Source organism: Tamandua tetradactyla, chromosome 3 (assembly GCF_023851605.1).
Source record: "Tamandua tetradactyla isolate mTamTet1 chromosome 3, mTamTet1.pri, whole genome shotgun sequence".
Taxonomy (NCBI): domain Eukaryota; kingdom Metazoa; phylum Chordata; class Mammalia; order Pilosa; family Myrmecophagidae; genus Tamandua; species Tamandua tetradactyla.
Window position 1 is genome coordinate 37,256,960 of NC_135329.1, and position 15,018 is coordinate 37,271,977.

The 15,018-nt window shown below is 33.5% G+C and overlaps 1 protein-coding gene across 1 annotated transcript in view; it reads left to right on the forward strand.

Annotated features, from left to right (window-relative positions):
* The first annotated feature begins 895 nt into the window (after positions 1-895).
* LOC143675538 (CUB and sushi domain-containing protein 1-like) overlaps positions 896-15,018 on the forward strand; it is a 925,048-nt gene continuing 910,925 nt past the window's right edge. The window contains exon 1 of the mRNA XM_077151715.1: positions 896-984. Coding sequence (XP_077007830.1) covers positions 927-984 — 58 coding nt within the window. The 5' untranslated portion in view covers positions 896-926. The remainder of the gene's footprint in view (positions 985-15,018) is intronic.

The window sequence follows — 15,018 nt, forward strand, 5'->3', positions numbered from 1 at the left end:
GTGACATCCGGTACCATACCCATACTTAAACCCAATTTCCGCTTTATACCAAGCGTTTGTATAATTATCAATTATTCAATGATACTAATAATTTAATAATTTAATAAAGGCTTTATGAGAGCAAATTAGGAAGGTAAACTAATTTTTTTCCTGAACACTGGAATAATAATTTATGAAATTTTATAGTGACCTAAAATAATTATAGTTTCTCCAAATGCCAGAAGTACTTCTGAATTAAAAAAAAATTCTTAATGACTTCATTGTATCTTATAACACAGAATAATATATAAGATAAGTCTTCTTGAATCTATTGTATCTTTCTTTTTTTCATGAGTGTTATTTTCACACATTTTTGATAAAGAATTTAAAAAACAATACTTTTCTCCTGTTTCATATATTAGCTAAAGCAAAATCACTACATGAGGTTTTCCTGACTCGAGTTTTTGCATTTAATAAAGTAATTTAGCTATTTATATAAGAATTTTCTTCACTAAAATTGGACATTAGATCTAAAAATTTCTCTATTGAAGAATATTGCAAATACATATTTTAGTGATACTGTCTTATGTCTTCCCCACATAAAAATATTTCAACCATCTTCCTGTATTTGTCAGAAAAGTATAGCTGTGCTGTTTTCTCTATACCAAGTAATATATTTACATGGTTCTGATGGAGCATCATTCCAACACTTATTATTCAAAAGCCTAGTAGGCATTTCAAAAAGCATAGTATTAGTGGAAACAATCACACATGTAGTTGAAGAGAGATTGGTAATATACTTAATAACTATCTCTCAAATAGTTTGGTGAGTCAACCCCTCTATTGACATTAGTGTAAATGCACACAGTCACATTTTTACCTGTACAAACATTTAAGTACTTAGCTGTTCATCACACTGTAGGCTGTCAGGCAGTGGAATAAAGATAATGATCCATCTTTCTAATCCTATAAATTTAAAGCAGTTGGAAAAGTTCTTAAAACATGGTAAGTGCCCTATTTTAACTATTATTGTCATTAGGAAGTAAGCATTAATTGAAGATTATTGATTTTTGTGTGTGTAAAGGAAAACCCAGCAATCATTTTTCCACAGAGATGAGGAAAAGGAGAAAAGTTATTTAATTTCACCTAACCTTAGAACGTTAGAATTAAAATGTACTTAAGGCTCCATCCAGTTCAAGCTTCTCACTGTTTCACAGATGGGAAAATGAGGCCCGCAGTCTCAAAGCAATCTAGCTTTTCTTTTCTATATCCCATATTACTCAGCTACCTTTTGTTACCCTTTCCAATGACTTTATTTTTTTAAAACCTCATTACCGAAATGTTTCTTAAAGGTAAAAAGATTAGGCCGGTGTGATGGTGGCTCAATGACAGAATTCTCGCCTGCCGTGCTGGAGACCCAGGTTCAATTTCCCGGGTTCAATTTGCCTGCCCATGTAAAAAAAAAAAAAAAAAAAATTGGTAGAAAGATTAGCTGTGTGGATATAATATCTGCTTAATGAAAGGGGGTAGACTTCACCTCATCTGCCTTTTTTATCTCGAACATTACCTTTGAAGAAATGAGACTAAGTCTATTCAATACCTATTCTCATTTTTTAAATTGGATTGTCTATCTTTTTGTTGCTGAGTTTCAGGTTTTCTTTAGGTTTAATATTATGGATAGTAAAGCTTTATCATATATCTGTGGTTTCCAAATATTTTCTTCCATTGTGTGTATTGTTTTTTCATGGTTTTGATAATGTAAACTTTAAATGCACACAAGCTTTAAATTTTGACGAAGTCCCATTTACCTGCTTTTTTATTGTTCATGCTTTTCATGTAAAGCCTATGAAACCATTATCTAATTCAAGGTCCTAGAGATGTTTCCCTGTTTTTGTCAAGGAGTTATATAATTTTAGTTCCTAATTTAGGTATTGATTCATTTTAAGTTAACTTTTGAATATGACATGGGATAGGAGACAGCTTTCATTGGAGTAAAAAAACAGGAGATCCAGTTTTATCAGCACCATTTATTGAAGACAAAATTGTTTCCTCATTGGGTTAACATGGAACCTTAGTTAAAAATTAATTGACCAAAGATATGAGAGTTTACTTCCAAACTTTCAATTCTATTCCATTTAGCCTGTCTGCCTTGTACTAGTACTTCACTGTTTTAACTACTATACCTTTGTAATAATGTTAAAATCAGGAGGTGTGAGTCCTCCAAATTCATTCTCAATTTTCCAAGATGGTTTCAGCTATTTGGGGCCCTTTGCTCCTCCATAAGAATTTAATGACTTGCTTTTTCATTTCTTCAAAAAGCTGTTGGAATTTTTATTGGGATTGCATTGAATCTGTAAATCAATTTGGATAGAATTGACACCTTGATAGTCTTCAGTCTTCCAATTCATAAACATGGAATGTCCTTCCATTGATTTGGGCCTTTAGTTTCTTTGAGTAATGTTTTGTAGTATTTCTGTGTACAAGCCTTTTACATCTTTGGTTAAATGTATCCCTAGATACCTGATTCTGTTAACTACAATTGTAAAATAATTTTTTTCTTGATTTCCTCTTCAGATTGTTCATTACCGATATATAGAAACATTGCCAAATTTTGCGTGTTGTTGTTTTAACCTACCACGATGCTGAATTTGTTTATCAACATTTTAGTAGTATTGCTGTAGTTTTTTTTTTGGATTTTATACATGCATGCCATCCACAAATAGGGGAAATTTTACTTCTTCCTTTCCAAATTGGATGCTTTTTATTTCTTAGCCTTGTTTAATTGTACTGACAAGAACTTGAGGACAGGGTACATAACAGTGGTGATAGTGGCCATCCTTCTCTGATTCCTGACTTTGAAGGAGATTTTTCAGTCTTTCATGATTGACTATGTGGATTTCTCGTATATGCCCTTTTCGTGTTGGATAATTAGCTTTCTGTTCCTCGTCATCTGAGTGTTTTCATCAAGATAGGATGTTGGCTTTTGTCAAATGCCTTTTCTGTGTCAATTGAGATAATTATGCTCATTTTTCCCCCTTCATTCTACTGTGCTTGCTACACTACATTGATTCATTTTCTTTTCGAACCATCCTTATATTCCTGGAATAAATCCTACCTGATCATGGCATGGAGCATATTAATGAGCTTTTAGATTTGTTACTGTTTTGTTGATGGCTTTTGCATCTGTATTCATGAAGGATATTGGTTTGTGATTTTCGAGCATATTAATGAGCTTTTGGATTTGTTACCATTTTGTTGATGGCTTTTGCATCTGTATTCATGAAGGATATTGGTTTGTGATTTTTGAGTATATTAATGAGCTTTTGGATTTGTTACCATTTTGTAGATGGCTTTTGCATCTGTATTCATAAGGGATAATGGTTTGTGATTTTCTTTTCTTGTACCTTTATTTCCCATTGTTCTTAGGGTGATGGTGGCCTCATAAAATGAGATTTTCAGAAGAGTTTAAGTAGGGATGGTGTTACTTTCTTTGAATGTTTGTTAAAATTCACTGGTGAACGCAATTTGTCTTAAGCTTTCCTTTGTTGAGAAATTTGTTTATACACAATCTCTTTTTTTGTTGGTCTGTTGATATCTTCTGTTTCTTTTTAATATCTTCTGTTTCTTTCTCAAGTCAGTGTAAGTAATTTGTGTGTGTCTAGAAATTTTACTGTTAAATCTAGGTTATGTAATTGGTTGTAACACAATTATTCATAGTGTCTTCTTACAATGCATTTTATTTCTATGTGTTTGGAAGTAAATCATCCCTTTCAATTCAATGATTTATTTCATTTTATTTTGGGTTCTTTTTTTCCGTAAATCTATTTAGAGTGTTTCAATTTTCTCAGTCTTTTCATAGAAACAATTATTGATTTTGTCGATTCTCTCTATTTTTTTAATTCTTTAATTCATTTATCTCCATTCTAATCTTTGTTATATCCTTCTTTCTACTCACTTTTGGCTTAGTTTGCTACTATTTTTCCTATTCTGACAGGTGTGAGAATTTTCTTCTTTTTTTATATAAGTATCTAGAGGAATAGATTTCCCTCTCTGTGTTGCTTTTACCGCACCCCATAAGTTTTGTTATGTTGTATTTTCATTTTCATTTGCCTTGAGATATTTCCTAATTTTCTTTCTGATTTCTCCATTGATTCATTTTTTTCTGAAGAAAGTATTGTTAATTTTCCACATGTTTATGTATTTTGCAGTTCTCCCTCTCTTATTGATTTATATCTTAATTCACTTGTGGTTGTAGTGTTTACACTGTATGATCTCAATATTTTAAAATTTATTGAGATGTGCTTTTTGACATAACATATGCTCTATCCTAGAGAATGACTCGTATACACTAGAAAAGAATATATATACTGCTGCTGGTGGTAAGGCGTCTCTATATGTTTGTAAGGCATCTCTATAAGACCTAGTTTGTTTATAGTTTGCTCAAGTCCTCTATTTGCTTATTGATCTTCTCTCTAGATGTTCTGTCTGTTATAGAAAATGGTATATTGAAGTTTCCTACTATTGCCATAAAACCGTCTGTTTCTTCCTTCAAATCTGCCAATATTTTCTTCATATATTTTGGAGCTCTGCTGTTATGAACATAAATATTTATTATTGTTATATATTCTTGTTGAATTGACCATATATCAGTATATGTTATCCTTCTTTGTCACTTGTAACAGTTTTTAACTTAAAATCGACATTATCTGTTTATGGTATAGCTACCCCAGCTCTCTCTTGGTTACTATTTGCATGGATTATATTACTATTTGCATGGCAAATACCCTCAGCTTTTGTTTATCTGGGAATGATTTCATCGCTCCCTTATTTTTGAAAGAAAGTTTCACTACATATACAATAATTGGCTGGCAATTATTTTTCAGTACTTTGAATATTTTGTTCATATGCACCTTCATGGTTCTGTTGAGAAATTGTCATTTACCCTTTATCTTCTTGGGACACACTTGTTAATGATATGTTGCTTCTGTCTTCCAGCTTTCAGGATTCTCACTTTGTTTTTGGCATTTAGCAGTTTAGTTTTAACGGGTCTCATATGACTGTCTTCGAGTATAGAGTCTTTGGGGTTTATTGTGGTTCTTGAATATCCATGTTCAAATATTTTGTTAATTTTTTTTATGTTTTCTGACATTATTTATTTTTGTATTACTTCTGCCCCTATTTTTCTGATATTGCTTAGTTCTTTTTCCTTGTTTACTTTAGTTCTTTCAGCTTACTTGTGATTTTAAAAAAAAAAATCTTCATTGTATCTAAAGTCCGATGTTCTTCTTTGATTGCTTATGATATGATGTTTTATCTTGTTTTTATACTTTCTTGGATGAGCCATCATTTCCCTGTTTCTTTGTTTGTCTTGAAATCTTTTATTGCATACTGTACATTTTAGTATTTTAATGTGATATTTCTGGAATTTAGTCCCTGAATCTCTGTTCCTTAAGTTTGTATATAGTTATTGGCATGAAAGATCTTTTTCTTGAATGCCAGTTGGTAACATAAACAAACAAAACATTGTAAAGAATACCATTTGCAGTATTTGCAAATTGCTTCTGTGTTGGCTGATGCTCTCCTTCAAAGTTTCAACCCTCCTACCAAAAATAGCAGCTCAAGGTGAAAGTGCAGGCTCTTCTCTAGAGTTTATTTTTTAAATTGTTGTTCATTTGTTATTGGAGAAGTAATTGGTTAACAGAACAAATCAGCACAAAATACAGAGTTCCCATTTACCCATCCCTATTATTAACATTTTTCTTGGCTTGGTACCTTTGTAGTAATAGATAAGAGAATATTATTGCAATTGTACTATCAACTATAGTCCGTGTTTTCATTTAGGTTAACTGTTTGTGCTGTATAGTCCTATGTTTTGTTTTGTTTTTAGATTTTGTTTAAAATTTAACAAACACTCAGTCCATGGACACTGGGAGGCCTTATGATGTTGGAGGCAAGTTAAAATTGATACAGTCTTAAATATTATGATATGGGTATTTCAATATACCCTACAGCTTGGAAAGCTCTACCTGACATCTGTCTGTCATAGATTCTGTGACCTGCAGATCACATGCTAAATATAAGAACAAACAAACAAACAAAAGTTTATAACACAAAAGAAATCCAAGCCTTTGTTTTGATCTCTATCTATATTACTGTAACATGTACCTAGTTGGCCTCCAATATATTTACAGTGCTTGACTATCTCCTCTTCCTATGCTGTTTTGAGAGGAAAAGAGTCACTTCTATTTCCTTTGCAATTATATCTTCTCTACCAATGTGAAAATATTTCCACAAATGAAACTTTCTCATTGTGCTAATTTTACTTCCATGAAAAGCATTTGCTTCACTGCCAGCTGGCTTGTTCGTTTTTGGTTTCACATGCAGTACAAATAAATAGTGCCTTTATGTTCATAATATTTTAAATCTTTATTTTTTCAATAGATTTATGAGAATGTTGCCATCCAAGAAGATAACCGACTTGCTTAATATCAAATAGCAGGAAATCACCTGAACTAGAATTTGAGCCTAAACTTTTTGTTTAAGTCCCATGCTTTATGCTTTTTCTATAATACCTTGTTTTCTGCCAGTATCTGCTATTTTGATTGCCAGTTTTTAACATTTCAAAAAGTCACTACCACTTTTTATACATGAATAGCAGAATACATTCTTGTCTGAAAGTTATAAAATATATGAGCATATTTTCCTGTGTGTATAATAAATGCATTATACATGTAATTTACACATTTTTCTGAAACTTGACTTATAGCTCAAATGTTGCTTTGCACACAGGCCATCACCCCATGTTTGGAAACAGGTAAGTAAGAATAGGCACAGTTTACCGTTTTAGTTTAGATCTCTAGTCTGTTGTAATTCTCTGGAGTTACCATAGAAACAGGGAGAGATGAGCTTGTGCTACTCAAGTTCTCAGAATCTCCAGGATTTTTAGAATATGTTTATTTCCTGAACAATTCATAAAATTACTATGTTGGAAATGCACCAATTCTATCTGCTAAGACATGGTGATCTGTGTTAGTCCATCAAGGAAACACTGTGTACTAATACCATTTAAAGATAATGAGTATATAGAAAGTTGGAAATTGGGGACACCTAAGGTTAGTTAGGTAGTTAGCAACTATTTCAGTTGGATAAGACATTTCTTTGTGCATATTAAGCCAGGTTAACAGATATGTGAGCACAGCATCAGTCATTCTCCAGAATATTCTCGAATATTAGTAGTCTACCCTTACTGTCTGATCCTAATTTGTTTAAACACCATGTTCACTAGTCCTTATCTGTGCATACTTGTCCTGAAAACATTGCACTCCTTCATTGAAAGATACTTCAAGAACACATTACAGAATTCCCACATACACTATTAGTTTTCTATGATTTTAGGATTTCTTCTCAAAATCATACTGTGGTAAGAAATTATCTCCAGATTTACTTCCCATACACAGACACATTCATGATGTACAGATTATTGCAAAGTTTGATTATAGATGATGTTACTTTCTAAACTTAGTGGTATGTTCTTTTATTTAATCATTTCTCCCTACATTTTGAGTACAAGGTCTTCAGCACCAAATAATTTCCTGCAGTAAGGGCATATGCATCTCAGAATTGAATGTGAAAGACTTTCATCTAGTGATCTGATTGGTTAATGTAATTGAGTCTGAAATATGTCCATATGACATGCAACTTTATTCTAAAAAAACTGGAAAACAGTTATGTAATTGCTAGCACCATGGAAACTTGCCTTCATTGCAGATTTGAATCCCCAAATATAGATGATCAACGCCTACCAATTCAAAATGCTTAGATAGGCCTCGTTACCTAGGCAACAATGTATTAGAAATGAGATGTCTGCATTCTCCCACATTTCTTTCCCAAATTTTAGCTTTTACGTTGCTTTAGGGTATTGATTTTAAAGTTGAATATATAATTTTCTGCAAAATAGGACGATTATGACAATTTTGAAATCCATCAGCTTCAAATAAACCCACAAAATATAGACTAGACCCTTCTAGACCTAAAAAATCACTCCTCTTCAGTTTCCCTTTGAATTGTAGAAAATAGTTAATACCAAATGTGATACAGTCTAATTATGATGTGTTCTCAAGGCTTTAGAAGATAGGATAGAGAATTCTAGTAGGTAGGCAGAATAATGAAATTCCTATCGATAAGCAACTATTATTGTATGTGTAATTTTCCATAGATAAAATGACTTTGGGTAACATAGACAAGTATTGTAATAAGTAGAGCTTATTGTTAAGTCTTTGGTTAATTCTTTCCTAGGACCCATCTCTGATGCTCCAGTTCCTTTATACCACCTAACTTAAATGTTTATAGCTGCTATAACAAATTACCATACATTAGATGGCTTAAAGCACCCCAAATTTAGAAATTCATTGAATTGCAGTTTTAGAAGCTAAAAGTTTAAATCAAACTATCACCAGAGCGCAATTGTCTAGAGACTGCAGGGTTCTGATGGTGGCTTGCTAACAATCCATGCTTTACTCTGCTTCTTTCACATAGTCACCCTCAAGCTCTCTCTATTTCTCTCTGTCTCTGCGTCTGTCTGTCTCTCTCTCTCTCTCACTATGTGTGTGTGTGTGTACATGTCCAATTTTCTTCTCATCAGGACACCAGGCTTACTGGATTAAGGCCCAGCCTAACCTACTTTGCTCTCATCTTAAATAATAACATTTTCAAAGGTCCTACTTCCAAACTGGATGACATGCACAAGACCAGGAATTAAGGCATGAATATATATTTTGGGGTGCACAACTCAAACTATAACTTCACCTTTTTGATGCAACAACAACAGCAAAACAACATAGTGCTCCTAATAAGGAGAATTTGCATGCTCTCTCTTCTTTTCCTCTCAATCAAACATGACAGTCATGCCACTTCTTGAGGCTAGCTGTCTCTGTTCTCAGGCCATTTTCTGCAAAACTCTCATGATTGGCTGTTCCACTAGAATGAGGTATACTGTGCTCTACCACGAAGATCTGGAAAAAAATATTCTTTAATTCACTTTTTTGTTGAACATTGACTAAACAACAAACTCTTCAAATAAGCTGTAAATTACTTGATAGAAAAAATTATGGGTTTCTCTAAGGATCATGAATATTTCATAGTTGAGTCCCTAATGTCATGGCTGAAAGTTCTTAAATTTATGTTGACTTAGTCAATGGAAAAATTGTGCAGGAGTGATTCAAGGGCAAAACTAGCCATGGTGAGTTCTTCGGTTTACTCCTGCTTGGCAGTTCCTATGCTGGCAATGAGGAAAGTGGAGTATGATAATGAATTATTTTAATCTAAAGAGCGGACCGGAAGTATACTTAGAGTTACATTATTAACAAAATTTCAGCATGTTGCAACAAAGTGAGAAATTTTTTCTTTATAAAGCTGGCAGTCACTAAGATGAAATGAGAATGTTAAGAGCATTTTCAATGCAACTCTTAGATTTCTGTATTAAATACTCCTGAAACATATGTGCCCTTACTAAGAATTTAGAAAAATGTCTTCTCCTGTGTATAACTGGTACATTTTTCTCTTCTGGGATCATAAAAATTATATCAGTGATCATGCTTCCCATTTGATTTTGGCCATCTTGAAGGTCAGGTCATATTTGTTGTAAAGTATCTGAAAGTCCTGACCAGAAAATTAGTGTCTTAATTATACTTACCACATTGATTCTCTCCTGGTTCTCTCCATTTTTTCTATGTCATACCTTCATATCTCATTTTATTCTCTCACTTGCTAAAACATAGAAACAGTTTTACCGTCCAAGCATAACATATTGAAGAATCTGATGAATGTTTCCTTATGTGGGCCAAGAAACTGAAGAATGTTTTCTTGTGTGGCCGAGATTTCCCACCTGTCCTCAGTGTTATAAAGTAAACAACCTAAAGTTATTTATGAAATAGCCTTTATTCTTTAAAAAATGTGGGACTAAAACTGAAGTCATATAAATTTAAACCTTTTGTCCCTCAGCTCTAGCATCTCATTTCACTGCAAATTTGTACAGCTGATTCAAGCACCAGGCTCTCATTTACATGAAAGAGAGGCTGGGCTTAGATTGGCACAGGGCATGACAAGATAAAAAATAGATTCATTCTTTGACCAGCTGATGAAGCTGCCAGGATAACTTTCTGAATTTAAATCACACAATGGTAAGAACTGACAAGATTTGAAGTAGTTATCAACTCTCTACTTCTGTGTGTAGGCAAGACTATAACTAAATTATTTTCTATAGGCTATTACCTGTGGAATTCTTGCAGATTTCCTTTATAGGAGACCACAAAGCTAGCTCAGAATTTCACATCTGTGGCTGGTAACATTTACAGCTAGAATGCTTCCATCCTGATAGATGAGCTCTTTAAGCCTTTGGTCTAAAACCTGATAGGTTTGAAATGCTCTGTTTGTAAGTTTAAGTAAGTTTCTTTTACACTTAAATACTGTTTTGAGTATTTTTGTGACCATATCTACATTCTGATATGCGGTCACTGTTACTTGAACTTTATTTCTCATATCACAGTTTTCAATTCAAGAAACCTTTCCACTGGTCTCTTCTAAAACGTCTATAATTTTTCCTTTCAAAAGTATAAAGAAAATTTAGAAGTTCAATGCAATGTAAAACTGCAATAGCATAAACATGGATACAATTTGATGTATTTTGATTTTAAGAGATTTCATAACTGATTATAGATTAGTGTTTTAATTTGCTAAAGCTACATGCAGTATAATGTACCAGAAAAGGATCGGCTTTTGTAAAGGTGATTTATTAAGCTAAAAGTTTACAATCTAAACTAAGGCCTCCAGAGAATGATACCTTGACTCCAAACAAAGGCTGAATGGCCTCCAGGATTTCTTTGTCAGCTGCAAAGGCACATGGCTGGCATCTGAGGTCCTTGCTCCTGGTTCATTGCTTTATGCTTCTGATTCCAGTGGCTTCCTCTCAAAGCTTCTATTTTCAAGCATCTGAGCTCTCACGGATCTTTTCAGTTCCTTCAAGTCTTTCTAGCTTCCCCTGGGGTGTCCTCTCTTTGCATCTTCAAATGTCTGTGTCTGGTTCCCTCTCTCTGGTCTTTGTGTAAGACATCCAGCATATTCAAATGTCTGTGTCTATGTCTGTTCTTTTAAGGACTCCAGTGAACTAATCAAGAGATACCTTAAATGGGTGGGGTCTACACCTCCACAGACATGAACTAATCAAAAGTTCACACCCATAATTGGATGTGTCACAGCTCCATAGAAACAACCAAATCAAGAGGTCCCACCCTAAAGTAGGTCTGTTCCCACAAGATTGGATTAGGATTTAAAGAACATGGTTTTTCTGGGGTGCCTAACAGTTTCAACCCAGCACAAAGAAAGAAATCTATGTTACGAAATATATTGGAACCTACAAGTATCAAATTATGGTTTTAATTCTGCATCTAACACCTATGCATTTATGACATTAGCCAAATTGATTTACCTCATTTAACTTTTATTTAGTTGCTGATCTTCAATCATCAATAGAGCAGATGCCTTATCAATTATTTCTGAGCACAAAATAAATGGAAGTCACAAAATAACTTTGAAGATATAAAAATGGTATACCTAGAGGTATATTATAATGATAATGAAGTTAAGCTTCAAGGCCCCTCACTTGGCCTTGGGAGAGATCTTAACAACGTATACACAAAGTTGCATATTTTGTAATATTTGCAAAATCATGATTTTTTATCATCCTTTTTTAAGAGGCCCCTGAATATACCAAATTTTATAATAAAGTTATAAATAATTTTATTCCATTATTGTATTCCTTTTCTGCAAGGTAAATGTGACTCAATATTGGAAGCCTACAAGAACTATAGAACATATTTAAATTTCTATATTAAGTATTCTGACTTAACCTCTAGCCCTAGAACCTATGTTCTTATGATCATCTAGTGCCATACCTTGGAGTGAAAATTACAGTAACTCTCAAAATTAATTGTATATCCAAATTGCAGCTAGAAATGTATATACTGAAGAAATACACACCCTAGCTAGTTTTTGAAGGTATCGCTTTGGCTGAATTCTCTCATTTAATCGTCAGCATAATTCAGTTTGTATTATGGCATTTTGCAGTTGAGAAAATTGAGATTTAAAGAAGTTAAGAAACAAGAGACAGATGATCAAAAAGCAAATTAATGATAGGATTGTTTTAAGATCAGAGCATGCAACTGCCCTTTATTGCATTTTAAGGTATTTTCTAAAGAGCAGTAAGTTTTGTGATCACCATTCTTCTTTTTCTGATTAAAAATGTATCAGGGTTGTGCCTGGTCTCCAAGAACCTCAGCCTAATGTAAAACCTGTGCTACTCGTCCATTTCTAATTTAGTGTCATATACTTGGATACAGCCTTTCAAAAACAAAAAAGGCCACTGTGCTTGCTTTGGCAGCACACATGTAATAAAAATAAACAAAGGGCATGCCTAAGGAAAAGGTCTCTAAGAATAATTTGCTGTAAGTCATCTGAGTAGTTCACGATTGTACATCTAAAATACTCTATTTACTTTTCATTGTGATTTTAAGTTTGAAGAACTGGCATGCCTCATGTATACCTCATAGCTGAATTTGTTATTTAAAAATTATGTTTGGTTCTGAATATCAAATAAAATTTTCAGTGTACATAAAGATAAAGAAAACCTTAGGCTCTGTTACAGTTGCTGTCAGCAAGAGAATCTAGATTTGAAACAGAAGGCTAAAATAGAAAATCATCCTAAAACCAAATGATCTATTGATCCAAGGAGAGGGGTAAAAATGATTTAGTGAGAATCATGCAGCAATTGTCAGTTGCTGTAGTAGCTGAGATAAAGTTTGATCTTGATGGCAGAGAAAAATGTCAAGGAGAAAATAAGCATTTAGTTGCCATGATTGTTAAGTTTTATCAGCCACTGGAGTTTTCTGCCCTTGTGGGTAAAGGTGATCTAAGTCACCTCTTCTGAGGGGAAGTTGCTCAAGGCAGAGGTATAGTTAGAGTTACAATAAAAGAGATAGATGATAGGTACTCAGTTACAGGCTTAGTTCTACTGCACATGTCCGTGACCCTTGATGGCACTTTGGGATAGTGTGAAACAGGTTTGGAATGCTATAAGTAGATAAAATTTTATTTATAACTGTAGCTTTAGTAAACAGGATAGGTAGTCATGAAAACATGCTAAATTTTAGCAGGGACTTTGTTCAATTTAACCACTAGACATCCTATAGCATGTCTCTATTGTTGTATTTATTATAGAAATCAAGTAATTACATTCACATATATTCTTACTTAATTTGTTGTTAGAAATCCTTCTTAATGTCATTCTAATCCCAACATTCAATTACTCATTTTGCAGAGGCTGCCTTTTTTCAGCCTAGGAATGACACTACCTTAGCAAGGTTCTACCATTGTGGTTCCAGCCACAAAGTTCTTTAAGGAATAATTGTTCCCAAGAAAGAATAAATAGCCTCATTTGGTACTCTGTCTTATGGTGGCATAATTTATATATAGATTCAAGACTGAAATAAAGCATGTGCATACATTTATTCCTTTGTGCTACATAGATTATATATTCTCTATGTGTGTTTAGTCTCTAACTAAAATGAATTTTTTTTTGTTTGATTATTTTTTGCTGTGGCATTTAAAGCCTTCTGGAAAGCTACACATAATGATAATGCTAATTGGTTCATTCAATACATTTATTAAATTTCTATCAGAACATTTGCTAGGTACCATATAATCGTATCAGTGCTTCCACAATTTATAATGCTGATACTATAACTAACAAAAATACTATAAATGACCAATGAGTTTCTTTAGAGCTGCTTCATTAGAGCTGGTCATAGATCATACTTAGGCATAGTTTTCTTGTTATTGTTCAGTTCCTTCTTCTTTGGCCAGTATGGATCCTTCCACAGCCGCTAATTGCAATTAAAAATAAGGTCCCTGCCACAAAGCAACTTCTTTTGTAATTTAAGCAAGATCTTCAGGGATCCTAAACCTTTCCTTCAGAAACACTCATATAATTTGCAGAATTTTAGTTCCATTACTCATTAACTGGTATATTATTTTGTGGGGTTATTAGGACATACTAAGTTATTTAAATGAAGAAATGGAGAGAGGTTGGAGATCTGGGGAGATGTATTCAAGTTAAACCTAGGAGAAAGAATGGGCTGAACGAACAAATTGGGCACTGAATAGGTCAGTCATCTTCAACAAGACAAGACTTCCTTTCCTTCTTTAGTCCCCTCCCTCCTCTCCTAGGCTCAATTTCCTTTCAGTATTTGACTTTTTCATATTTTTTTCTCCAAACAACTGCCATCAATCATATAGTTTCTTCTAGCCTCACTGTTCTTGCTGTTTACATAAGACTGTGTTGCCACATTTAATCATCTAGCAGGAAGTCAAGTGCATGTTGTTTCTTCCCTCACTCACCCCCCAGATTTTCCCAGGGCTTAGATTTCCCAATCTATCCAATTGAAAAGAATGTTGCACCTGCCACATGATATGCTGATATTACTATAATTCTATCTTATGGTAGTGACTTGATCATGATACCATGAGTTTTGACAGGCAATTTATGTTTTTCATCATTTTTGGGTCACAGGTAACACTATAAATGATATATTGTATGTTCCAAACAATTTTTAATTTTCCTAAATGTGTGCATAAATAAACGTAGTAAAGACAAATATGTAGGATTTTAAGAGAAAAGTGGGAACTGATAAATACAGCTAAGGTAGAAGTGTGATAGATGATTATTATTATTACTATTTTGTTTTTTGCACTAAACTAGGTGCTAGGTTTTGATGCTTCCATATGACAGGTACTGCAAGTTATTTTTGCATCTCAGAATACAACTAAATTAATTGATTTCAAGAAGTGAGTTCATTAAGCAGTTTCTGCCATCTTTGCTATGGAGATAGTACTGTGCTTGTGTCATCCGATCACTGTCATCACACTACCTGTGGATGGTCGTCCACGTTGTTGACATTTCTATATAAACAAAAGGTGTGTACAAGGTAG